This window comes from Solanum pennellii, chromosome 5 (genome assembly GCF_001406875.1).
Source record: "Solanum pennellii chromosome 5, SPENNV200".
Classification (NCBI taxonomy): domain Eukaryota; kingdom Viridiplantae; phylum Streptophyta; class Magnoliopsida; order Solanales; family Solanaceae; genus Solanum; species Solanum pennellii.
This window is the reverse complement of record NC_028641.1, coordinates 4,162,807-4,189,108: the sequence shown is the minus strand read 5'-3', so window position 1 is coordinate 4,189,108 and position 26,302 is coordinate 4,162,807. Positions and strand designations below refer to the sequence as shown.

Below are 26,302 nucleotides of genomic sequence, written 5' to 3'. Positions count from 1 at the left end.
AGTCAGAGAGGTATACATATATCACACTCATCCACAAGTTCAAGGCGCAACATCTATCTGAAAGAGAAAATGTTTTTTCTAAAATAATAATGATAGACGTGTCGAAAAAGTAATGTGAAGTCATTGTCGAGAGAATTGCTGACTAATGACCTAAAAAAGTACGTAACGTTTGAGAAGCACGAACAATCTTCACCCATGAGATACATTCTACTTTTTTTTGAATAATCAGATAATATTGATCAATTTGATTATTCAATTTAGGGATGACAAAATTAGTCTATAAAAATCTGATACTCATATCTACTAAGAATTGTAAACTTGATAAAAGTTGAACATATTAGACTACGACAAAATATTAACCCATCTTATCTCAACTTTATAATCTTCAAACAAATCAACACCCACTCGTTTATCAACACAACTTTAACTCTCAAAAAATTGTTCAATCCGCTCATTTGACATCACGAATTAACTTACCATTACTAAATATACAAAAGTAGTAAATCTATGAGAACTAATGATCATACTTCTTTTGGGCCCAAATACATAACATGACCAAAGTCCTCACACATAGGCCTCTTAGCCCAATTTAAACTTCTTTCATTTTTTTCTTCTATTACCTTATCCATTCTATCATTATCTCAAATTCTCTATACACACTCTTTTTAAGGCCACAATTTTCCCACTTCACTTTTTTTCATCACTAGACAAATTTTTTTTTATCTACACAAAAAATGTTATCAATGTCTGTTCAATCTAGCTTGAAAGGCAATTTGAGTATCCCTTCTTTACCTTCACAAAATCCAGCTTATAAATCCTTCAAATCATGTTCTTCATTATCTTTAAACAACAAAGGTTTATCAACAAGAAGAATTCATAAGATTTTTGCTTCAGCAGTTGCAGAAGCAGAACCAGTTGAAGTTGAGACTTCAGAGTCTGTTGTTCAAGAAATTGAGGTAAAAAATCAGCTCTTTAATTTTCATTAGGTAACTTCTTTCATTAGTGTCTAGATTAGTTTTTGCGCAACTCAATTAATTTTATTAATAGTAGTGTTACTTCCCACTAGCACAATCGAGTAATGTTTGTCTGATTTTAACTTGATACGTAATTTAAGAATGTAAATACTCCCTCGATCCATCTTTACTTGTTCATTATATTAAAAATAGTTGTCTAACAATACTTGTCCAGTTTGAAAAATTAGAGAACCCTTGATATTAAATACTATATATAATACATTTTCCAGAGCATCAAATTTAATATATTCAAAGGATAATATAATAATATTTTAGGATCATTTGATATTACACTAAAGATATGTAGAATATACGACAAATCTAGAATTTTTAAGTCTATGAATTCACCTTTACTATGATTATTTTCTAAAAATGAAATGGTAGTCCAACACTCGTTCATGGAACTGAGTAATAACTAGCAAATTATGAATGTTTTAATTAATAAAAAAAGGCATAATTGGGGAAATATATTGATCATTTAGCTAAAAACAGAACAAAAATGGAGTTAAATTATAGCATTACCTATAAATATAAGTTGTGTTTCGACAAAAAAACTAGATATGTCAATTTGTACCCTCGAGCCCTAAAATTTTAGTGATGATAAACTAGATATGTCAATTCGTACCCTCGAGCCCTAAAATTTTTTGTGATGATGAATTCAAACTCTAGATCAACATATGTGCCATATACTTGCACCCGTACCCAAACAACATAATGTATGTACATATTGACCCAAAAATAACATATTCAGTTGAACACTTGAACACACTTAACTCATCCTAGCTAGATACGCCTATGACAAAATCCAACCTCTGACTTTCACCCGTGTCAAATACTCAAACTCGTATTGAAACGTCTACATTATTAAAGATGAAAATAATAAGTTCAGTTGAATGCACATAATTCTTTCCAGACGTACGACTATATAAATAATAAGCCCAAAAAGGATAGGATATTATGTTTTGATATCTTATAAGTGAATTCTTGGATATATTTTTTCAGAAAGTTGATATGAAGAAAAAGGTAATTGAGAAGCCAAGGCTAGTGTTGAAATTCATATGGATGGAGAAAAATATTGGACTTGGCCTTGATCAAGTTTTACCAGACCATGGAAGTGTACCATTAAGTCCATACTTTTTTTGGCCAAGAAAAGATGCATGGGAAGAGTTGAAAACAACACTAGAGAGTAAGCCATGGATATCACAAAAGCAAATGATTATTTTGCTTAATCAAGCTACTGATATTATCAATTTGTGGCAGCAGAGTGGTGGAAATTTGACCTAATTGTTGTTTTTGGTATTTATTTGTAGACAAATTGTTTCAACTTTCTGTTTTTGTCATCTTATTTTTAAGTGTACTATAGTTGATGGAGAATACAATTGGAATCATTTTTCAAGATTTCTTTTTTCAATTGCATTGCTAGAATGTGTTCTGACTGGACGACAAAATTTTTAACCAAACTAAGCCATTATATAAAACAATTTACTAAAGTAATATATTTTTCTAAAATTTTACAAAACTAGTATAAACGTATTTCACGGTAACGTTTTAGGGTATATTTTATTTTTTAAAAACTATATTAGGTTGATATACGTTACTGTAAGTAACGTTTAGGAGTAAAACGTTACTTTGAGTAACGTTTTAGGAGTAAAACGTTACTGTGAGTAACGTATATCAATCTGACGCCATCAACTTTTAAAAAATAAAATATATCCTGAAACGTTACTGTGGAATACGTTTATACTAGTTTTGTAAAATTTTAGAAAAACATATTATTTTGGTGAATGACTTTATATAATGACTTAGTTTGGTTAAAACCTCCTGGACGACAAGATGATCAAAATTTGTGAATAATTTAATAAGATAAGTGAAATGAAGATAGTATCAAAGTCGTGAAGATAAGTAGAATATGTATTGTACCAAAGTTATGTTACATTTTATTTTCTTTTAATTCAAGATATTCCTTAGCGATTGTTCATCATCTTCCACCGCCGTTATATTTGGACTTTATTATGAACTAAAAGCCCATAAAGTTTCTCTAGTTGGGTTGGTTCATCCTAACAAGGCCCATGGGCTCTATGGCAACTCTCACTTGAAACTTACGATGGAAGAATCCTCTTTTCGTAATTAGTGGCTATACTAAGGGTAAGTTCCTGCCATCTTCAACTACGACATCGTATAAAGGCCTTCATGCCCAATTTTTCCTGTAAATTCGAAGTACAGAAATTTTGGCAGAAGTTTTTTTTCCCGCGCTCTGGAGCTCTGTGAATTCTCCAATCCATGGCTCCTAAAGCAGATAACACTGAAGGTAACTTCTCTCGCCGGAAAATTTTCGCCGGATAACAGAATTGAATATTTTCGTAGTTGAAATCTTAATTTACAGATCCTAAAGCTTATCGACTTTTTGTTACTTGAAAATTTGCAGGAATCGTGCTCAACTTCGTAAACGAGGTAGCACACAGTTCATCATTTTTCTAACTAGTATATCTAATTCGATGTTTGTAGTGTTACTGTGCATTTTTCTTTGTTTCTTCTTCGAATTCTCACCTGTAATGTGTAAATAAATGTAGTCGAAAAATCTAAGATTTATAGAATTTTTGTTTGAACGTGTTACTATTGTTTACACAAACTGTAATTAACTAATTTCTACTTACTACACCGGTATGAGCATTCAATTTGAAACATGAAGTGTAATTATGTGCTTAAAATTAGCAGCTATGCAGTAAAAGCTGTAATGCAGTACACTACATTTTCTTTTATTTTGCTTTGAAGATTCAGGTGTAAGTTTTGAAAGCTATTGTTTATCAAATTGATTAGATTCAATGTAACTAAGCTATAGTATAATATATTTGGTTCCTTTGTAAAAGTTCCATTAAGATATAGAAGAATTACACCTTTAGTTGGATCTTCAAGTGCTTGTTGCTACTGTGTGCACAGAGTGTATTTCCTTTGTTGCCTAACATAGCTTCAAGTTGCGCTTTCTTGTCTGTTATTTTTCTGGATAGCTGTTAGTTTGTTATTGCCTGGAAATATCTCTGCAAATTCTTGTATTTTGAGTTATGCAGTATTTGATTCCTTTTTCTTGTGTGGTGTTTAATGTAGCAAAATAGACCATTGAATGTCCAAAATGCGGCAGATGCACTGCAAAAGTTTAACCTTAAAAAAGCTGCAGTACAAAAGGCGCTGGATAATCTCTGTGACAGTGGTAAGATATCATTTAAAGAGTATGGCAAGCAGAAAATCTATCTGGCTCGGCAAGATCAGTTTGACATCCCAGATACGGAAGAGCTTAATAGAATGAAGGAAGAAAATGCCAATCTACAAGAAAAGCTGAATGAACAGAAGAAAGCTATCAGTGAGGTTGAAGCAGGTACTCTTATTTGATGCTCCTTGCTGTTGCCTGTGAGTTATTTGTACAGATTTGTCGGATGGTTTTTGAATTTGATAATCTTCAACTCACCGAGTGATGGTACATGAAAATTGTAATGTTTTTGTTGCAGAGATGAAGTCTCTGCAGTCAAATTTGACTATGGAAGAGATACATGCTAAAGAATCCAAACTGAGAAAAGAGGTAGGAGATGAAGAGACTCTGTGTAACTCTCTAGAATTTGAATCTGGTCGTCAAGCTTAACTTGAAAAATATCCTAACTTCTTTGTCATTTCAAGGTTGATGAGATGGAAAAGAAGCTAATTAAATTGCGGGAAGGTGTTACTCTTGTTAGTCCAGAAGAAAGAAAAGCCATCGAGGGGTTGTATTCGGAATCCTTAAATCAGTGGAGAAGGCGAAAAAGGATGTTCAGAGATGTATGGGATGCCATAACTGAGAACTCGCCCAAAAATCCAAAAGAGTTTAAGGTATTAACAAGTTAATCTTTTTGTATTCTTGCTTGTTCTTCCTTAAGTTCACTCCTAATCTTCATGTGCATTTCAGGAGGAACTTGGAGTTGAATATGATGAGGATGTTGGTGTGAATTTTCAGTCTTTTGCTGACCTGATCCAGCATGGCAAGAAGCGTCGCTAGAGGCTAGTGATTATATTTACGTGTTACATTTTACCGCAGGAGTATACTTGATCAGGTGTTCTATGAGTATATATTTGTAGACTTTGGAATTGTGCTATCTTTGCCATTTTGTAATGTTAATCTGCTTTTCTAAGACCTCTTGTCTATTTTACTCTCATCACTACTGCAAGTTGTCTTAGGTTCAAAAGACAACTGAAAATAGTATAGGGAGTTAGACAGTAGAGGACTAACCGAATAGGGTGTTAAAATGTAAATGTAGAGAAACTCTGGCGTTTTACTTCTTCAATATTGGCATTGAGCTGCCACACTCTGGCGTATAAATATGCTTATCCACCTTAAACCAAAAACAAAAAAAAGGGTTGCCTCTCTACCCTCACAGGTAAGCCTGTGTACGCACCATCATTCCCAAACCCCACTTGTAGGATTACACTTGTGAGGGGTAAAGCTAAAGCTGTGTACGCACCATCTTCCGTAGTCCTCACTCGTGGATTACACCGTGGGCTTCTCAGTTTATTCATTTGTACATATTTTAGTGTATGATAGACTGAACTTTGCACAAGTTATACCCCTTTTTTCATAGCAGATAATAGTAGACCATAGCAGTAAAGTTTTGAATCAAAAGAATCTGGATGTAGCTTCGATTATTATAAAATATCACAGCTTCTGTCTAGAGCTTATAATCAAACAAACAGAATATAAAGCTACATTATATTGACAAAAGCATCAAAATATATCCGCAAACTTGCAAAATCTCCAAAGATAAAGAAAATATGCAGCTATGATATATTGACTAAGCATAATATATGCACCAACTGACAAAATCTCAGCAAACATTTATTCATCCTTGGTCTCTTGTGATAGCTTTTTTCTGGTTCTCATCGATATTGGCTTCTTATTTATGTATAGGTTTTCTGTACCTTGCTTCGCGAATCCTTTAATCTCCTTTTCGTTAACATCTATCCATTCTTGGTTCACCAGTGATAGTTCTTCCTTGTTCTCATTGATATTGGCTTCTTATTTATGTTTAGTTTTTCTGCACCTTGCTTTGTGAATCCTTCAATCTCCTTCTCATTTCCTGCTTGGTGCACCGGAGAACCAAAAACTTCATTCTTAGGATGTTTCAATGACGGGATTCTGTTATCCTCCCCAACTTCTTCATCTATTTCATCATAAATTACACCATGTCTGGGACTTTTCACCTCATCAACAAGAATGTCGTCTGCTGAAATATCAGAACTTGAAACCGAGACTGATCTCTTGAACTGTTTTTCATACTTCTGTTCGAGTTCTTCGACCTCATCTCCATCGGAGAATTGATCGACTTCAGAATGAAAACCATAGTTTTGACTAGTCTCGATTTTCTCAACTCCCTCATTATTTTTCTCCTCTCCTGCATGAAACTCAGATTTCAAATCCTCACGAGAGTCCGATACATTCCTTGGCCTTTGACTCGGACTCTTGGGGTCATCTGTATCACGTGATTCAGACCGAGAGAGTTCCACAGCTGCTCTTGCAGCTGCTGCTGCATAAGCAGCAGACTCAAAAGCTGCTTGAGCTGCAGCTTCTACATCTTTAAATTTTCTCCTAGCTTCATGGTCTACATCTTGAGGCAAAACTGATACGTGATCTTCAGGCTCGTCCTTCCTTTTCGCGGTGACCTCCTTCTCCTGTTTTCATCGTAAAAGTTCTTTAAAATTCACTTCACAAGTAGAAATATTTTTGTGTTATAATTCAAGAGTCATCTCGAACATACCTCTGTATTTTCCAACATTATTTCCTCAATTTTCAAAATAATGTTATTCTCTGCAGCAATTTCCTTAAGCACTTTGGTTCTTTGTTCTAAGCTAGGCATCCTTGTTGACAGCTTTTGTATCATCTACTTTGCGAAAAAAAACAGTAAATGAGTACATTATAAACATTCCATTTTGTTCGTAAACTATACCAGATGATTATTACCTTAGTATTTACTCCACAATTGTTTCTTAACTCAACAGCACGAGCAGCGAATTCTTTCCCAAATCTAGATGTGAAAATAGCTCGAAGCTCTTGAAGTTCTGGGAATTCACCACACCTTGAAGCTGCAAAAATCAAGCTCGATATCGCCTCCTTCAATTCCTCAGGACATATTCTACAGACAGATTATGAGAAAGCTCAATAACAGGTAACAGTCAACTAACTGAGCTACTTAGATTTTCAAAAAAAAAAAAAAACATATCCATGATTGAAAATATAAAGAAATTAAAAACACTAACTTCTCTTGTTGAATAAGGTTGATTCTTTCAATAGTGAGAAGACAATAGCCTTCTACCATGTCAAACACATCCAACATATTTTGTTCCTTGATTACTTGCTCAACCTACAAACATAAACGGTTCTGTGAGTTCAACTGAATCTATTACTTTATAACTCGAAATATGTACCATACATATCCCTACATGATCAAAACGATAACATACTAAAAAAATAAATAAGTTACCCTTAGAAGAGCTCTTTCATGGTACCCAAGGTTTAAGAGCTGAACTACATCAGACCGCGCGATCGAGCACCGTGCTTGGCGTTGGTTCTTGAGTACAGTAACCCTGGAAATGGCTAAATTTGCAGTGGCCTTAAATTTACTAGTTTTAAAGTTTCTTCCTAGTAAAGCATCAAGTTTTCTTCCCATGGCTACTTCACTTTCACTTGTTTGTTTCCTCACTCTCTCAATGAGAAACAAGTAAAAGAAAGAGAAGTATAAACTCTTATAAATTTGAACACAATAAGAGTTTTTTTTTTTAATGGTTTGTTGAAGAGACTAGAAGATAGGAACAAATGAAACTAGCTAAGTTGCAACTTTTGATAATGACGAAGGTTGAATTATAAGAAAAAATATTAAGAATGTGGTGGGGAAGTTAATAAGAAATTTCTCAAATATATTATGGTGCAAATGTTTTTTGTGGACATTTAAAATAACCATAAAGTAGAAAACAAAAATTTGGGGGGCTAGGGAAAGGTGAAAGGATGGAGTTTATAATGTGAAAGATCAAATCGTTAGATAGTCAATCATACGAGCTATTGAGATTCTCCTAAAATTTATTAATTAAATTTAGCAACAAATAATAAGAAATATGATTTAAAATATTATAAATATATATAAAAAATTTTGAATTCTATAATTATATATAAACAAAATAAAATAATTATTCAATTCTAGCTTAATGAATATAATTATTTAATAATTATTAATAGGAAATAATAGATGACCTGGACATCACAATTATATATCTATATATAGTATAAACAAAAATTATGTTAAAGTAACATGTGGGGATTTTTCTTATGAAGGAAGTTTTTTTAGTATGAAATAGAAAAATAGGAATTTGAGACGCGGTTTAGAGGTGTACATATTAGAAAATACTCTGTGATTTTTTTGCGGCTTTGAAACGGTCCAATTATGGAAATTTTTCTCATTTTTGTTTCATATCCATTACCACAATATTTTTTTGATTTTTTCATTCGTATTAAAATTTGATTAATTCGAATGCATATTATATAAAATATATTTTTTATATTCAAAGCTCGAATCAAAAATTATTCTTGAATGATCCATCACCACAGAATTAAGAAAAGAAGAAAGAAAACTATATATGAATTAATATTAATAAATAAATACATAACAAAAATTCAAATCATGAAAGTTTTTTGCATTGCTCTTTATTAATTACTAGGAAAATATTGAGTATCTAACACGTTGTTGGTATTTTTAGCAATCTGAATAAGAGATTGAAAGTGATTTAACTTTGTCCGTATTAAATATATTTGATTTATAAGTGATTTGATTATGTACGTATATTTTACTTAAAAATAAAATTTAATCATCGAATATAAATAAAAAATTATTATAATTATATGATCATATTTAACTTCGAAAAATTTGAAAAAAATAATGACACTATTAATGAAATTGATGAGTATGAATCAAAATAGAGAGAGGGCAAGTAATAAAGTTATTTGAAAATGAAATTTTATTTATACTAAAGTCTCCAAGTCGTATCAAATTGCTACAAAAGCTAGAAAAAATTAGTCCTTATTAGAGGTTGTGTTAGGTAAGCTGATTATTCAAAACTTGTTGACAACTGCTGATTAGCTACTAATTATAAATGATATAATCACTTTGTTTCTAGAACCTTTCAAAATTAAAACTACCTTGGACGTTATTAGGAAATTATCGAGACTAATATTCTGTTTGATCAAACTTATTTTTATTTTCCAAAGTGCTATTTTTTTTTTTTTAAAAAAGGGTCTTCGATCGAGATTTTGTGAAAAAATAAAGTATTTATTGAATGTAATTGTTTTTCAAAGCTTAGAGAAGTAGGGTTTTTTTTCTTTTCGAAAAGCATTTTCTTGAAAAATACATTTAGAAGCACGGTTAAGAAGTTTGATCAACCATGAATTACTGTTTAAAAATATTTTAACATTTATTAATTAAACATATTTTTTCTTTTTACCAAAAAATACTTTTCAAAGTTAATTTTTAAGGACTATTCGACCCCAAACAATATAAAATTCTGAAACAATTTTTACCATAAAGAGGAAGAGAAAAAGACAAATTATTATTAAAATTGTAAAAGAATTTAATCATCCTTCATCTCAGCTTCAGAAAAAAATTTATCCACATCACCATAATAAAGTTTATTACATAATCATAACTAAAATCGTTAAAATCGTAATATTTATACAAAATGTTTGGCTATAATATTTACATATTATTATTATTGCTTAGTACAATATAATCATAATTATATCATTATTATTAAATAACGATGGTAAAATTCTTTATTATTTATAGTTGATTTTCAGTAAAAGTAGAGCTGTCAATATGGGCTAGTTCACCCCATCCGGGCTAACCCATACAGGCTTTGACATTTTACGGGTCAGGCCGGGCTAGCCAATTTTTGGTGTGGGCCAGAAAATGGTCGGCCCAGCCCACAAGTACGTGGACTACAGGCTTGCCGGGCCAGCTCACTTTTTTAAAAATTATATTATTTTATAATTATTAAATTAAATTATAAATTATAATTTAAAAATATTATCATAAATATCGACAAAACAATATTACATTATGTTAGGCCTCATTTGTTTTTGAATCTTAATCATTCAGATTTGCCTCATGTATTTGTTTTTAAGAACTGGATCTTAATTATTCAGATTCAATTCATTAAATTCGTTTGTTTTATTTTTTTATAAGCCTCTTAATGGGTATGGATATATCTGAATGAATCAGATCTATAACACACCCTTAACACTATTCAGACTAAAAAATAAGACTCCTATCTTAATTCAACTAAATCACAACAACTCATAAAAATTGTTTTCTTATTTAATAAGATGTTTGCCATTATAATTTTTCCTTTATTCATATTAACTCAATATACATCTTTTACTTTCATAAATTAATCAATATATTTGAATTGATAAGCACTCCCATGATATAATATTTAGCACGGGTTTCAAAAAATAAGAAAGTATTAGTTATTTGATCGATAACAATAATAATTTTCTATAATAAAATAAAATAAAATATTTTTCTAAACTATATATTTACTACTCTATATAAACTATTTTAAATTGCATTATATTAGATTCTCAAAGTATTTTGAATGCAAAAAATAGTCATATTAATGATGTAACTTGATGTAGAGTTCTTAAAAGATAAATCATATTACCTTGTTACGGTAAAAAATGAACAAAATATTATTTTATATGAAAAAAAAAACATTTTACTAACAAGGTTTTGATAATATTTTATTGATATAATGTTTAATTTCATATGTGCATTCATATATTGAAAACAAACTGTCCCAATAATTTAGTGTTCAGATTCAGAGACAATATTTTAATATTCAGATTTACACATCTAGATCTTAATGCACATCTTAATATTTAAGCGCGTATTCAAATTCAGACGTCTTAATCTTAATGGAAACAAATGAGACCTTAATGTCACTACTTGTTAATCAAATTCACAAATAAAATTATCTTTATAATATTTAGGGAAAATGCACAAGTACCCCCAAGACTATGACCGAAATCACAAAGACACACCTTACTAAGGTCGTATTACCCCCCTGAACTTTTTTTTTTTGTAATTTTGTGTATCTCTTTGGCTTACGTGGCATCCAAATATCTCTGACGCGCCTCAAATGCGTGGAGTCACATATAGTACCACATAAGACAAAAGGTGTATAAAATTACAAAAAAAAAAAGTTCAGGGGGTAATAGGACCTTAGTTTAGTTAAGGTGTGTCTCTGGGATTTAGGTTATAGTCTAGGGGGTACTTGTGCATTTTCCTTGATATTTATTAATTTTTTTTTTCAACTAAAAGTATAAATATGTAAATAGAAATATTAAACTAATTGTTTTGATTTTGAACTCTCTTTATTTTTAAATTTTAATATTATATTATATTTTTAATTAATTTTTATTGGCCCACAGGCCGGCCCTACCGATATTTCTCAAGCCCCCCAAATGAGCAGGCTTATTCAGGCCGGGCTAAAAAGCTCTTTTCTTAAATTGGCTCCAAAAATCTTAGCCCAGCCCTATTAAATCCCGGATTAGGCCAGGCCGGCCCAACGGGCCTAGCCCATATTGACGGCTCTAAGGGCCCGTTTGGCCATAAATTTTGCAAGTAAAACTTGGGAAAAAACTTGGCAAATTTTGTTTGTCCATACACTTTTTTATTATTTGGCAAATTTTTTTGGCAAATTTTTCAAATTCCCAAATACTAGAAAAAACTAGTATTTGGGCCAAAATTCATTATTTGGAAAGTTTTAGAAATTCAATTTTTACCCTTAACTTTTTATTTTACAAAAATAATATATTTATTGACACCAACCAATTCAATTAGCACAATGTTTCCTTCTACATGCATTCTTTTGGTTTCATACATTCCTTTGTTACAGTTCGTCTTAATGAACTAGCTACTAAATAAAACATGAAATGCATTTATTTTATTTTGGTAGATAAATATTACGTTGTTGATGCTAGTCTACGGAACACAAGAGGATTTTTAGCTCCATTCAAAGGAATGCGCTATCATTTGCAGGACTACCGAGGAAGTGACAGAGAGCCTAAGAATGAAAAAGAGCTATTTAACTATAGACATGCTTCTCTGCGCAATGTATTTGAAAGAACTTTTGGTGCGTGGAAAAGTAGATTCAGAATACTAAGACAAAGCATGAACAACTATGAATGTGACATGCAAGTGAAAATAGTAATTGCTTGCGCTGTATTGCATAATTTTTTACGTGAACACCAAAGTAGTGATAGAATATTTAATGAATATGAAAATGATGATATGGTTGTTGATGAAAGTGACGAACTATTGGCTCAGGTAACAACATCGCTTCATCTTCTCGATCATCTGATTCGGAAATGCAAGCTCATCGAGAAGAGATTGTTCATAAAATGTGGGAAGATTATATTAAAGAATAGGTTGAACTCTTTCAGATGAGAACGCATAGGTTCTTCAGTGATTGCAATATTTATTTCCTTTTGTTTTCTTCTCTTTTTTTTCCCGAATTTATATTAGTTGTATTTTCATTATCATGATTTGTACCAAGACCTTTTCAATATACGAATATTTATTGTAATGATTCTTGTTGATTTGTTGCGGAAGTCATAAATTTTGTTACGTGAGATTTCTATTGTGCTATGTAATACAAATTTATGGTTAGTTTGATAGTTTTAAAAACTTATGGGTATAAATCATATTTCTTAAAAAAATGAAATATGTTTCTCAAATTCTATGGCCAAACACATGGCAAAATTTCACCCAAATTTTCATCCAAATAGTATTTGTCAAAAATATTTGAATATCTATGACCAAACGCTAGCTAAGTAAAAGCTTTATTTGTCAATTTGTCACACGACCCTACGTGCATGCGTTACATGTGTGCATGCGTCGTAATCGTTTGAATCATTTCTTACTTTTTATTTTTATCTTTAATTACACACTATTACTTTTTTTTATATAACAATAAACATGACATAATAAGATTATAATATCAAAAAATATTTCTAGTGTGTTGGAAATATTTAAAAATCATAAATTTTACAACTCTATCCCCGCATATAATCTCAAACAGAAGCAAATCGGATATCCATTTTCGGATTTGTATGAAATAAAATGAATTATTATTATTATTATTATTATTATTATTATTATTGAACAGTCAATGAAGACTGAAAAGATAGTCAAGTTGAAATTAGAAATTTAAACCTCTCAACGTCAATAATAACAATTTACCTAGCGGGGACGTCACGACCATTTATATTATATATTTGACAATGAAAAATAAATTGACTAGTAATCTATTTTATTATTAGATTTATTTTTATCTAATTTCTAAGTGTAAGGTTCAATAGTTTTGGGTTTATAAAGTATTTAACTATACTGGTAGTATATTAAAAAAAAAATTTGACACTATCACATTACTTTAAAATATTTACAGGTAAATTATTACAAAGGACTCCGTTCGTACTAATAGTAGTAGCACTTTTTGTAAGATACGAGCTTAAATCCGATGTTTATATCAATCCAATAAATATAATATATATGTTAATCAATACACATCTTCATCCTTTTTCCTTTTTTTTTTTTTTTTTTGTGATTTTAAAAAATTGGAACTTTCATGGTACTGTCAGACTTCAGCAATCAAAAGAAAATTCATGTTTACTCCAAATGATTTATTCAAACCAGAAAGTGTTAATTTACTTTTGGTTTAGCGAAATTCTAATGAATTATAATTTCCTTTACGTTATTGCATTTATAGATTTTTGACCTTTTTTTCTTTCTATCATAATATTTAGCTTTCAATCGTTGTAACCCAAAAATATGTAACAACAATGAAACTTCCATAAGCTCATTTTTTTCTACGTCTTTGATTTTTGATGCAACAAAAGTACACATGTTGTAGAATCTAATTGAGTTTTGTCATATTAATAAGTATCCTTTTAGTTGAAAAATTAACAATATTTGATTTGTCAACAAATTGGGGACCTCATCTAGTTTATGATTATGACAAAATTTGTCTCAAGAGTTGCAATATTTTGGTCCAACGCAACTTGCTTCGTGAGAAGTGTGGATACCACTCATAACTCGTTTTGAGTCTATCAATTAAGTTGGTTAAACCACAGAAACTTGAACAAATGAAATATGCATTTCAACAGGTTAAAGTAAAATTCAATTGCTTTGTCTGCATACTAGTGAATATGAATAAATACTCCTCTAGTCACACCTATATTTATTAATAATATAAACATGAATATGTATGTATAAATTGTATTATATACATACAATATTTCTTTTTCTATTTGAAACTTTGATCGTTAACGTTGGCGATATGTTTACGAGAAGCAGACAGACCACAAGCCTCCTTATTCACTTTTTTTTGCTTTAGATAAGACTTTTTCATCAGATGCTGAAACTTGAAGCTAAGAGAAAACGTAAATTTATTTCATAGAATAAGTGTGAACATTAACAATCGCTCTGCCCAAACATAAATCTTTCGAGCTGAACCACACACATCATTAGGATGAAGAAGAATCAAAGCAGACATGAGTCGCGATTCTGAAGATTTTAGTAGGCTTTCTTACCTGAGAATCACACTATCCAGGTGAAGGCAGGAAATTCTTCAGCATTAGTGCAGCGCGTAATAGGAGCACCGGTTTAACTAACCATTACATACATAGTGATAACTTTCCCAAACTCCAAAAGAAGTCGCAACAAGCTAAATCATGAAGCAATATATCGATTACTACAATCTGAATTGAAACCACAGTTACGCAAGAAATCAAGGCATGATATGATCATTTAACAATCTCTGACAATGTCGAGCTCCAAAACAACACTCATCCCTAACATTCAAGCTATAACCTCAAATATAAACACAGATTGGTGCAGTAAATGCAGCTGAGAATTTTTGAAGGCATAAGTGATCAGAGAAAAACCTAACAGACAATCTGCAATGGCAGAACAAGCTTCTATTCGAACATACATTTTCATAAATTTACTTCACAATACACAAGTGATGGTGTGTAAAGCAAATTTGGTAGTTGGGAAGCTGCATTTTTTTGACAGCATAGCAACATGGCAAGTTTTTGTGCTACTCCGGATAATTAGAGTCTAACTCATATAATAGAGAAAAAGATTGAGATCTGCCCTTATGGCTAGAAGTTCAAAATTCGAGCAAAAACTAAATGGCGACTGGCGAGGATATAGATGACCCCAACTTTTAACAGAGGGCAAAGTTGGACCTTTCACATAGTTCAAGGGAAAATTGAGCTCTTTACACTTCTTACTTATCCAGACTAGTGATGGGTAACGTCACTTGTTATACATAAGAAGTGATTTGTAATGTCAAACCGAATCAACATATGCAGGATTCAATGTATTCTGAATATTTTTAAATTTATAATAGCTAATTAGAATGACAAAAAGAATTCTGCAGAATAACAAATACACATGAACCAAAAACAAACAACTCAAATGACAGCTGCTATTCTAACTAAAGACATAATAAAATGTAAAAGGTAAACACACACAGATTGAGAACCCATAGACGGAATGCTAAACACTCTTAAGACATTCGAAATAGAGAACTAAGTCAGGTAGAAGTATGTGAGTGCTTCACCAAAGATAATAACTAGAGAACCAAACAACAAACAATGAGTGAGTTCACTCAAACATAGGCGGTGGTGAAGTGAGTTAAAGAAACAGGAATGGGCTATAGGTAAACATATCTTACATTCAGAAGTACAGAAACAAGAGTAAAGATGCACTTCAACTTTAGCAAGTCAATTCACAAAAATCTACGTATGACTTCTTGAGAAAGAGGAGAAGGGAGTCAAAGCAGGCCAGTACAGCACAAATGCAGGACAAATGTGAGACGGTAAGAGTGTGAGGCGACAGTGCATCAGTAAAAGAGACTTGGAGCCCTAGCATAAACTAAGCTGAGCCTAAGCTTGGCATCAGAGCTCTGGGCTTCAGCCTTGGGAGGGTGATTGGGCTAGAAAACTTTTTAAACTGAAGAGTACTGTATAGAGAACCTCAAAACCTCTTTCACTTTGATTTTCCAGTTAACTGAAGAACCTTTTTTTTTTTGAGAAAAACTGAAGAACCTTATTGAGAAGCTGATAATATCAAAAAACATAAACCGTGAACCAACCAAAAACAGAAAAATCAATATTTTCATTTCAGTTAATTTTCTTGATTTAATGCCCACCCCTTTGGTTAAAACCGAAAAAACTGACAGAACCAATTTTTTTTTGTTTCATAGTTTTTCAGTCCGTTTAGGTCTAAAACTTTCAAGGTTTGTTACGGTTGAGTTCTTGATTTTCTGAAAAATAAGCCGATTAAACTAAATAACTTATACATGTATATGCTATTTCTCACTTGTTTTGCCTCTCATCTTGGATGTCACATTACTTTTGCAAAATGCAGCAAGATTGGCAGTAGTTCAATTGCAATTTACATGCCTAACTATTTGACTTCTTATGAGCTTTCATATGTTTTTAGTGATGCTTTAATTTGCAACACTACCTCATTAAAAATATGATTTTTGTTTTACAAAGGAAAATAGCTCCTTTAGGTGCTAGTCTGAATTTAGATATTCCATATTCCTACCTTTATCAAAAAAGAAATTCCCTATTACTACATTCTACTTGAGAAAATTTTAAGGAAATTACTATTCAGTAAAGCATCTCATAAAAGTCAAGCACCTGTCCCCTCTAAATACTATTCGAAATCTGAATTTCCTGGAAAGTACCATAATCCTAAAACCATTACATCAAACTTGAGTGCAGAACTCGATAGAGTGAGAAAGAAAGATAACTAGTCAAATGGTAGTCAGGCATTGAGGGGTTTAAAGACTCGTGGCTACACATCACACCTTAAAAGACTCGCGAAATGGTAAGTGTGTGAGGCGACAATGCATCAGCAAAAGAGACTCGGAACCCTAGCATAAACTAAGCTAGGAGCCTAGGCTTGGCATCAGCTTTGGGAGGGTAATTGGGTTAGAGAACTTTTTTAACTAAAGACTAAAGTATAGAGAACCCCAAAACCTCTTACACTTAGATTTTCCAGTCAACTGAAGAACCATATTTATAAACTGATAATGTTAGAAACATAAACCATGAACCGACCAAAAACCACAAAATCAAAATTTTCGTTTCAGATAATTTCTTGATTTAATGCCTACTCCTTTAGTTAAAACCGAAAAACTGTCCGAACCAAATTTTTTTGGTTCACAGTTCTTCAGTCGGTTTCGGTCTAAAAGTTTCAAGGTTCGTTTACAGTTGAGTACTCAATTTTCTGAAAAATAAGCAGATTAAACCAAATAAACAATCTTATACATGTATATGCTATTTCTCACTTTACTTTTGCAAAATGCAGCAAGCTTGGCTGTAGTTTAATTACATGCCTAACTATTTGACACCTTACGAGCTTTCATATGTTTTTAGTGATGCTTTAATTTGCAACACTACCTCATTAAAAATATGGTTTTGTTTTACATTCGAAAATAGTTCCTTTACAGTGCTCATCTGAATTAAGAAATTCCATATTCCTACCTTCATCAAAAAGAAATTCCCCATTTCTACATTCTTACTTGAGAAAAATTTTTATGAGGAAATGACTATTCAATTAAGTATCCATAAAAGCCATGCACCTGTCCCCTCTAAACATTATCTGAAGTCTGAATTTCCTGAGAAGTACCATAATCCTAAAACAACAAACTAGAGTGCAAAATTAGTTAACAGGAGAAAGAAAGATTACTAGTCAAATGGTAGTCAGGCTTTGAGGGGTTTAAAGACTCGTGCCTATACATCACACCTCAAATCCTTCGAGAAGGACAAACCTTATGTATTAAAACGTAGAGTCACGAGTTGAGCTTGTCATAACTAACAAAGTTTAATGGCCAAAAGATGGATAGACAGAGTCAGAGAGGCTTGGCAGAGGAGCAATATGTTGGTGCTTAAGAAGGTGGAGGAAGAAAAATATGAGAGGCTTGTCAAATGTTCCTTGAACATGCAGATTGGAGAAAAATGCAATGCATCTTGGAGGAGGGATCTAGAAAGTCAAATTCCAATGCAAGCTAAACAGATGTTTTTTTTCATGACCAAAAATCTGGCGCGGGAAGTTAGTGTTCAGGAAAAGGGACAATTGAAATTTGAGATAGATTTGATCCACAATGGCCAAGTTTATCAGCAAATCCAGTTAAGAACTTGAATTATATTCCATGTAGGTCAATTTCATGGAAGACAAGCAAACTTTGAACGTAATACATTGATAGAAGAATATCAGGTTTTCAAAAGATAACCCACCTTTTACACCAGAGACGTAATGAAATTCAAGGATACTTACTAGAACTGCAGATGCATGGAACCACACCCTAGCAAGACAAAAAGCCATATCAATACCACATTTCTCAAAGGGATGTAGAATATACTATTCTTAATGAACAAACAGCAAGAAAAGAAAATTGACAACTCACTGAAACAACTCTCACTTCAAGGCTGCATCTGATCATTCTCCAGTCATACATTGCTCCAGGATGACCATACCATGGATCAGATGCAATGCAACTTATTAGAAAGTGTTTCTCGGAAAAAAATTTAAGAAATAGAAGAAATAACACCCACTCCAAATTATTTCCAAATAATATAGAACCTTTAGCTCTTGATAGTTTTACTATTCTAACCTAAGGAGGCTCATTGACAAGCCACCCTCAGGTCTGCAATTTTTCAGGCAAGACCAAATTAAAGTTTAGAAATCATAACTTGTCAACAAAAATTAAAAATTGGCACGAACGAGAAAGCACAAATTATCACTGATGTCTGAGGAATCAAGTAGATTCACAACATTTAAAGGGAGTCACAGTAATTCCTAACAAACAAACCAAGGTACCTTCTCCAGGGTGCCTTTTAAGCATCTAACTGAATCTTGCATCAAAGCCCTGGTAGATATCCTGAAGGAAAAAGTAAATTAGACTTTCCAGGACCCGAGGATTCTGAACAGTATGTAAAACAAAAGAGAGATGATACACAATTAAGAAATAGGCCTGAAAACTATATACTTCCACACAAATAAACAATTAATTCAGAGATTTGAAGACAAGAGTCAAGAAAACTAAAAGTACAGAAAGGGAGAAAAAAATAAAAAGACAGATCCCAATCTACATTCAGAGTGAACAGATAATTTGTTGTGTTTATTTACAGAGACATATGAATAACCATGCTTCTGTCAATATCTATTTTGGCACAAGTTATTCTCCACTCTCAAGACTTGAGTCCAAAGTACCACTTGAGACATGATCACTATTTTAAAATTGTATGAAGCTCTTTATAATATCACCATCAAGAATTAGTACAGAAGGGAAAAACGCCTTTGGCAAGTTATCTTACGATAGAACAGAAAACATTGCACTGAAAGAACTGCCAAGATATAGATCTCCCAAAATCAGCAATCTTCTCTGCAACTTCAACCATGCCAATCTCCGAAGCACTTAACCCAGATAGTAGATAAAGACATATAAAGCCCAATGATTAGAGAACTGAAAATAAACTAAGATCATATGATCATAATACACTAGTATCTAGTGCAACATGTCCCTAGTCATAAAATCATTGTTGTCATTCACTTGCCCGTGATGAATGGGTGGCTCAATGCCTGGGAAACAGTCATTCTCTTTTCTGGATCTAACACAAAAATTCTCTCCATAAGATCTTTGAAGTGAGCCAACATCTTTGGGTCTTCACCTGGAGAGCCAGAAATTATTGCACTGATATCTTTTGGCTTGATATTAACAATCAGCTTCCTTATAGCCTGCAAAAGTATACAAGTGCAACCAAGATTTAATATACAGCAAGGTTATCATTAATGACTATCAATGGTTTGATTATCTGGGAATGACAAGACAGCCTAAAGTCTACAAGAAAATGACCTTCTTTGTAACAGGATCCTCTTCGATGGCAAGAAAATTGAGATCCTGGTCAAAATGTTGTTCTGTAAATGCACCCTGAAATAAAAGAACGGAAAGAATTATTGTTTCGATACTGACTATATCATGTCAATTATTAAGAAAATTGCAAAAACTATAAAAGCAGCACCACCTACTGCAATCACCTAGAATTGTCCGCAGCAACTAATCAACCAGGTTAATAGCTTCAAATCATAAAATATTCCTAATTAGCGTATCGTAATATAGAGAATATCTAAAGACGAACCTTTCTAAGCATCTTTTTTGGAAATGGACCTTTCAATTCCATATGAAGACGAAGCATGTCATTATTACTTGGACCTGGAAATAATACTTTCCCAGCATAGAGCTCAAACAAACAGCAACCCACTGACCATATATCCATCGGATGATCATACGACAATCCAAGAACTGCAACATAACATAATACAGAAACTTAAATCAAACAAAAGCATACTTAGATCAATGTCAGAGCACTGAATAATAGAAAAAAGAGAAAGGGAAGTCCCAAAAATATAAAAAGCAAATATTGAAGAATTGATCTTACTGATCTCTGGGGCACGGTAAAAACGGCTCACGAGGTATGGAGTAATTTCATTTTTTCCAGCAAACATAGCATTACCAAAGTCACAAAGCTTCAGCACATTTTTTGCTTCATTTACCTAAACAATTAAATACGGAAAAGTTAACATATACATACAATTTAAGGGAAGCAAAGTAAAACTCTCAGCAGATGTCTAGTCGGAGAATTAGCTAGCCCACGGAAAGAAGAAGATACACAGACAGTTGACTTACCAACATGTTGTCGGGTTTAATATCACAATGAAGCACACCACAATTTTTTAAATGCTTCAAAGCAATGAAAAGTTGCTTTGCGTACGTCCTCACAGCAGTGAGTTTGAGTCCAATGTTACGTCCAAACTTCTTCAAAACCTCCCGGAGATTCATATGAAGAGACTCAAAAACCAAACAGAGATGATTCCGGTACTTGAAGCTAGAAATAAAACGAACACAGTGGCGCTTGTCTTCAGGATCTGCACCAACTAGTTTTTTCAGTATAACCAACTCTTCCATACCAGCTTTATACCTAAAAAGGATGAAAACAACATAATTAGGCCACCAGAGCTATCAAGGACAGCACAAAATGGGGAAACTAAGAAACAACTCACATTGTTTCATTATTGCGTATCATTTTAATTGCTACTTCCTCAGGGTCACCAGGTCTAGCCTTGAGATCTTTAGCGCGGACAACAGTAGAAAAGACTCCTTTACCATGAGCAGCAACAATCTCGTAACGGCCATCAAGAATTTCTCCGAACCGATAACCTGCAAACCGACAAGTAGACATCAACTAAGACAGCGATTTTCAGCCATCAAAGCAAAAATTAATCAACATAACAAGCTTCTCTGAAACTACTTCCTGCCAATCTTAAATCAATTTTTTTTTATAACCAAGATATCCCCGAGGGTCAGAGACGCAAGGTTCTAAACTCGATAGATAATGGGAAAAATAATATCAACTAGCAAAAAAAATAATCTCAACTTGAAACATAAAAGAGGACAAGACATTTTTCCCTTATGTATAGTGTTTTTGAACCTGAATAAATATTGCACTATTATAGTTATTAAACAGAAAATGAGTCATATGTTACTCAAAATTTATCAAGCATTTTGGATAAAATTAACAAAGAGAGGCTATCATGAGCAAAAAATGAAGGAGTATGGTGCCAAGTATCAGATGTAGTAGCACTAGCATATAGGTAAAAGCTAAAATACGAAAGATCCTGGTAACAAGTGAGATGAAATACTTACTATAATACCCTTCGGGATCATCCCAGTTATCATGAAGGCCACTGCGCTCAACTGCCACACCATCTCCTTTGCCCTGACAGACAACAAATAAAAACCAATGAAAAATGAATTCAGGTGCTTATTACATAAACAAGGAAAGGACTTCCTATAAGCATGGTAACATGTTTCCCACAGTTTTGGTACAAGTACAAAGCAAGAAAACCATCCTCTTTTTCTCTCTTGTTAGAGCGGAGTTTTCATTTATTATCGTTCGGGCAACAAGGAGCAAGGAAATATAAGGACGCATACAATCCAGGGTTCTAACAGTACATTATATTCCTAGACATCACACTTTAAACGGAAATTAAATGGTACTACAAAATCTCCAACAGCTAAAGAAACAGACATAATGTAGTGAGAGGTATTTTGTAGTCATGGTTTCCAAAATGGTTCACCGTTTGTCATTTTTGGTTCAGCAGGAAAGAAAGGTTTGCTCACAATTAGTTCAATTAAAGATAAATAAACAATGAAATGGCCAACATAACAAGTGCTACATTGGATTACCTAACAGTATGCATGCTATTAGTGCCCAATCTCTCTAACATTAAAAGTCAACACAAGCTAAATCCAAGAATTAGCAAACAAAAAATCTCTAACTATGTTTCTAAGATAGCAACTGACCATCTTCCTGATGCCAGCAGGCGATTCTCCAAATATATCGTCACAAAACATGTCAGCCGACCTCTCACTCTGCAAAGAGTAGTAAACAGAAGTCAATCATCAGATAAAGCCAGCATTTAGGAAAAAGAACTATTTGAGCAAAAGGCAGACATAGAAGGCAAATTACTGCATCAACTAATTCTAAAACAAACATTAAGGACAAGAACTAAGATGTCCCAGAGAATAGTGTTGAAAGATAAAAAAGCAGAATAAATAACACCAGTCAACCAGAAAGGAAAACCCCATTTAAATCTCAATGGCATGTGAACACACCTTTGGAGTACCCTGTCCCAGTCCACCAGCTCCAGAAGCCAGCACATCACCAATCTGACCACCCTGCAGAGGTGATTTCCCAACAGAAAATGTTGGCTCGACATCTGCACCATTGCTTTTAGCATCAATAGACTCTTGCACAACATTCTGTCTGATTGCCGGTTTTTGGGTAGACTGATCCATGTGAATCTCAACTAGTGCAAATAAATGAGAAACATAGTTAGAGCCCAGAAACGCAACCCAGACATGCAAAGGATTGATAGAGAATATCTTTAGCACAGAACTCTAGAATCATATACAGTGCAATGCAAGACTTCATAAAACCTGAGTGACAACAGACTCCAACTAACATCATAAGATGTATAAGACTATAACATACACATTTAAGAGAGCAAATCCAAAATTAAACTCATTAAGCAGGCATAACTTTGGCACTTAAACTGCGATGCAGAATGGGTGATTGATTGGCCAAAATACAACATTCACAGCTTATATTCATGAATATACAGATGATAAACCTGAAGGTGCTTTACCACCGTCGAGTTTAACAACAATAAAATGAAAAAACAGAAAAAGACCGACCAAAGACTTGTCATTCATGTAAAGGTATAGAATAGGCCAAAGGTATAGAATAGGCCAAGCTTTGAATATTAAATACGGCAAAACAGAATCAAATAATATATCAAGAAATCTCAAGTCAAAGAAATTACCAACGTCCCCAGATTGAGTAACTTGTTCCTTCTGTGAGTTCTTAATCTTATATTTTTCAAGAATAGCTTGCCTTCGCCTTCTGCTCTCCTCCTTAATTCTATCAAGTTCATCTTCTTCATCCTGTTCAGCAAGCTGGAAAACAACTTTTTCCTGATAATCCTCCTGTTCAACTTCATCTCTGCAATACACAAAAAATGAGAAAAACAAGAACCACATATTAAGTAAAACATCTCTGCTGAAGAGGTTCTGATATCAAAAGTCGCTAGCTAGAATTAACAATACCTTCTCGATCTCTCACTCTCTGTCTCTACAGCATGTTGCTTTGTGGTCTCAGTTTTTAAGTGATTACTTGTCCTTCCTCTCTCAATGTCAGTCTCGTAATGTCTATTACGTCTATTATAAGCAACACTGTCATCCTGCTGCCTGCTGTACCTATCACTATTTCTATCCCTATCTGCCTCCCTACTACGTCCCCTGCTTTCCCTATCCCTATTCCTCCTTTCTCTCTCTTCCCTCTCCCTCTCCCTTTCCCTCTCTCTCCCTCTCCCCCTCTCATGTTCTCTTTCTCTATCCCTTTCCCTATCTCGAGCTTTCTCTCTTTCCCTCTCTCTGTCCCTCTCCCTTACTCTTTCCCTCTCCTTATCGCTCTCCCTTCGCCTCTCCTTATCGCTCTCCCTTAGCTTTTCTCTAGCCAACTCACGCTCCCTGTCTTTCTCTCTTACTCTATCCCTGTCATTCTCCATACTACTCTCCCGAAATCTATCAACACTCTCCCTGTTATAATACCTGTCTCTAGAGGATCTGCTGTTACCAGAATTATGCTCCTTTTCCCTGTCCCTTGAAGAATCTCGGCTTCCATGTCGATAGTCCCGGTTGTATCCAATTTTTTCATCATCAAAGTTACCTCTATATCTGCTTTCCTTTTCATATGTGTCATCTATCTCACGAGACTTAGGTACAAGGAAAGACTCCTCCAGAACACTTTTTGATCGTGATCTTCCTCTGGAGCGATCTGGTGACTTGGATGACTTTGTAACATGTCTCTCTTCAGGGTGCTCATAATGTGAAGATGATACCCTAACAGATCTATGCCTCTTTCCAACATTTTCAGGAGTCGAGGATTTTATTATTCGATCCTGTACCTCATTCTCATCCTCGTCATAGCTCTTTTGTTTTGTACTTTCTTCACCAGCGATACTATCTTCTTTCTGTGGTTTAGAGTCCAATTTATGAAACTTATCTATGTAACTACCATTGGCAGAATGCTTGTCACTGGACTTCCTTTCTCTAGACCTATCAGCCTTTCTACTTTTCCTTTGCTCATCATGCCGTACAGAAACAGTGGAATCTCTGTCAACTTTTTCCACATTGTCTGCAGGCCCTTGTTCTTGAGCTTCATGCAATTCCTAGACAAGAAATATGAACTGAATTAAATGATAAAGTACAATTTTCCAATATTTTAGCAGACAGAAAAGATTCAAATTTTAACAGTCACGAGAAAGTTTCTTACTAATAAAAAGAAAGCCCTCAATCATCAGGACTTCAAAGCTCTGTATGGAATACATAATTCTCATGTCTGTTTTATGCAACATACTTATTAATCAAACAGTTGAAACAACATTAATTTAACATATCTTGGACACTAAAAATAGTAAAAATCTAAACAAAGGTCCCTTTTTTGGTTGCTTAAAGTTGAAATGTTGTATTTGAAAACATAAGTTTTTCCCTACTTACCAAAAAGATCACTTTTCTTTTTTCAAAACTAAACTAAATTGTATTGTATTGTTAATCTTCAAAGAACCATGACCGCAACCAAACAGGCCCTGGAAGAATAAATAAATAAATAACACGATATTTATACAGCAATTAAAATCGAAAGAAATCTGAACAGACCATGTTCAAATCATCTTCATGCCCCAATTTTTCTGTCACGGTAATCTCATCAGCATCACCAACAGCAGCAGTATCCACAACATCATCCTCAATGATTTCTCCTTCCTCCATATCATAATCAATCCCTAAAGTAGAAACACCAACAACAGTACCAATCTTCATCTCTTCTCCTGGTTTACCTCCATTCTCAATCTCACTTTTTGATTTAACCATTTCTTTCTCGGATTTCGAATCGGATTTCTCTAGATGCTTCTTGCTATGATGGCGATGGTGGCGATGGTGACGATGATGGTGGCGGTGCTTACGGCGTTTCAATGGTTCTCCGGTATCCTCATCGGAAGGAGAAGATCGATGGTGTTTGCGACGGGAAGGTTCATTGGAATCGCTGGCCATTGGAAAAATTAGGGTTAGGTTTTGTCGGAAAATTATTCGGGTCTAAGGGAGATCCGATTGAGATGATGATGAGTTATAGAGAGAGAAAAGCTAAGGTGCTATTTGGAAATAAGAGAATAATACTAATTGGGTACTGAGGTTTATAAAGTTACACATAGGCCCCTTAAGGTTTTGTGATTTGTTTGAAATTAGAGGGAAAGGGACCGAGAGTGGACTTTCTCATTGCTAGCAAAGAATAAAGTTGAGCATGATTTAGTTTGATCATAAAATACAATGATTGAGTGTATTTTTGTATCAGAAATCAGGATGTTAAGATGAGAATACATGGACATATTAGGAGCAATAAGATTATGAATGAGGTTATTTGAGAGAAAGTGATATTGTGCAAACGATGTGCGTTGATGTCCCAATAAGGAGGTGCGGGAGATTGCTTATAGAGGGTACGCAGAATAGTAAAAGTAGGCTGAAAAAAA

At 33.4% G+C, this 26,302-nt stretch overlaps 4 protein-coding genes across 6 annotated transcripts; 2 read left to right on the top strand and 2 right to left on the bottom strand.

Annotated features, from left to right (window-relative positions):
• Window positions 1-643: 643 nt before the first annotated feature.
• On the top strand, window positions 644-2,424 carry LOC107018490 (30S ribosomal protein 3, chloroplastic-like). Its single transcript, XM_015218985.2, has 2 exons — window positions 644-956; window positions 2,016-2,424. The coding sequence occupies exons 1-2, from the start codon at window positions 735-737 to the stop codon at window positions 2,295-2,297; spliced, it is 504 nt and encodes a 167-aa protein (XP_015074471.1). The 5' UTR covers window positions 644-734; the 3' UTR covers window positions 2,298-2,424.
• Window positions 2,425-3,186: 762 nt separating this feature from the next.
• On the top strand, window positions 3,187-5,320 carry LOC107018889 (homologous-pairing protein 2 homolog). Its single transcript, XM_015219476.2, has 6 exons — window positions 3,187-3,321; window positions 3,439-3,464; window positions 4,116-4,383; window positions 4,514-4,584; window positions 4,680-4,868; window positions 4,945-5,320. Exons 1-6 carry the CDS (start codon window positions 3,294-3,296, stop codon window positions 5,032-5,034), a joined length of 672 nt encoding a protein of 223 aa, XP_015074962.1. The 5' UTR covers window positions 3,187-3,293; the 3' UTR covers window positions 5,035-5,320.
• Window positions 5,321-5,642: 322 nt separating this feature from the next.
• Window positions 5,643-7,986, bottom strand: LOC107018888. Its single transcript, XM_015219475.2, has 5 exons — window positions 7,511-7,986; window positions 7,287-7,390; window positions 6,991-7,162; window positions 6,788-6,910; window positions 5,643-6,701 (listed from the first exon to the last, which is right to left on the bottom strand). Exons 1-5 carry the CDS (start codon window positions 7,694-7,696, stop codon window positions 6,006-6,008), a joined length of 1,281 nt encoding a protein of 426 aa, XP_015074961.1. The 5' UTR covers window positions 7,697-7,986; the 3' UTR covers window positions 5,643-6,005.
• A 6,296-nt stretch (window positions 7,987-14,282) lies between these two features.
• On the bottom strand, window positions 14,283-25,947 carry LOC107020321 (serine/threonine-protein kinase prpf4B). Of its 3 annotated transcripts, XR_003578531.1 has the most exons (17): window positions 25,437-25,947; window positions 23,826-24,949; window positions 23,543-23,721; window positions 22,833-23,026; window positions 22,521-22,589; window positions 21,861-21,933; window positions 21,218-21,374; window positions 20,844-21,135; window positions 20,596-20,710; window positions 20,296-20,459; window positions 20,013-20,087; window positions 19,714-19,894; window positions 19,474-19,573; window positions 18,977-19,037; window positions 18,564-18,616; window positions 18,434-18,461; window positions 14,283-14,801 (listed from the first exon to the last, which is right to left on the bottom strand). XR_003578531.1 is itself a non-coding variant. In XM_027917211.1 (16 exons), the coding sequence occupies exons 1-15, from the start codon at window positions 25,827-25,829 to the stop codon at window positions 18,596-18,598; spliced, it is 3,198 nt and encodes a 1,065-aa protein (XP_027773012.1). In that variant the 5' UTR covers window positions 25,830-25,947; the 3' UTR covers window positions 14,315-18,461; window positions 18,564-18,595. The 3 variants fall into 3 exon arrangements, 2 of the variants coding, with proteins under 2 accessions (XP_027773012.1, XP_015076116.1); XM_027917211.1 differs by having other exon boundaries at window positions 14,315-18,461; XM_015220630.2 differs by lacking the exons at window positions 14,283-14,801; window positions 18,434-18,461; window positions 18,564-18,616; window positions 18,977-19,037 and having other exon boundaries at window positions 19,126-19,894; window positions 25,437-25,946.
• Window positions 25,948-26,302: the final 355 nt, after the last annotated feature.

Excerpts from the sequence above, each read along its gene's own strand:
- LOC107018490 (XM_015218985.2), top strand. The coding sequence starts at position 735 with ATGTTATCAATGTCTGTTCAATCTAGCTTGAAAGGCAATTTGAGTATC. Across the intron at positions 957-2,015 it reads CTGTTGTTCAAGAAATTGAG|AAAGTTGATATGAAGAAAAA; the intron begins GTAAAAAATCAG and ends ATATTTTTTCAG.
- LOC107018889 (XM_015219476.2), top strand. The coding sequence starts at position 3,294 with ATGGCTCCTAAAGCAGATAACACTGAAG. Across the intron at positions 3,465-4,115 it reads TGCTCAACTTCGTAAACGAG|CAAAATAGACCATTGAATGT; the intron begins GTAGCACACAGT and ends TGTTTAATGTAG. Across the intron at positions 4,585-4,679 it reads AATCCAAACTGAGAAAAGAG|GTTGATGAGATGGAAAAGAA; the intron begins GTAGGAGATGAA and ends TGTCATTTCAAG.
- LOC107018888 (XM_015219475.2), bottom strand. The coding sequence starts at position 7,696 with ATGGGAAGAAAACTTGATGCTTTACTAGGAAGAAACTTTAAAACTAGT. Across the intron at positions 7,391-7,510 it reads ATGAAAGAGCTCTTCTAAGG|GTTGAGCAAGTAATCAAGGA; the intron begins GTAACTTATTTA and ends TTATGTTTGTAG. Across the intron at positions 6,702-6,787 it reads TAATGTTGGAAAATACAGAG|GAGAAGGAGGTCACCGCGAA; the intron begins GTATGTTCGAGA and ends CGATGAAAACAG.
- LOC107020321 (XM_027917211.1), bottom strand. The coding sequence starts at position 25,829 with ATGGCCAGCGATTCCAATGAACCTTCCCGTCGCAAACACCATCGATCT. Across the intron at positions 21,934-22,520 it reads CTGCTGGCATCAGGAAGATG|GGCAAAGGAGATGGTGTGGC; the intron begins GTCAGTTGCTAT and ends GTTGTCTGTCAG. Across the intron at positions 20,711-20,843 it reads TTAAACCCGACAACATGTTG|GTAAATGAAGCAAAAAATGT; the intron begins GTAAGTCAACTG and ends TTAATTGTTTAG.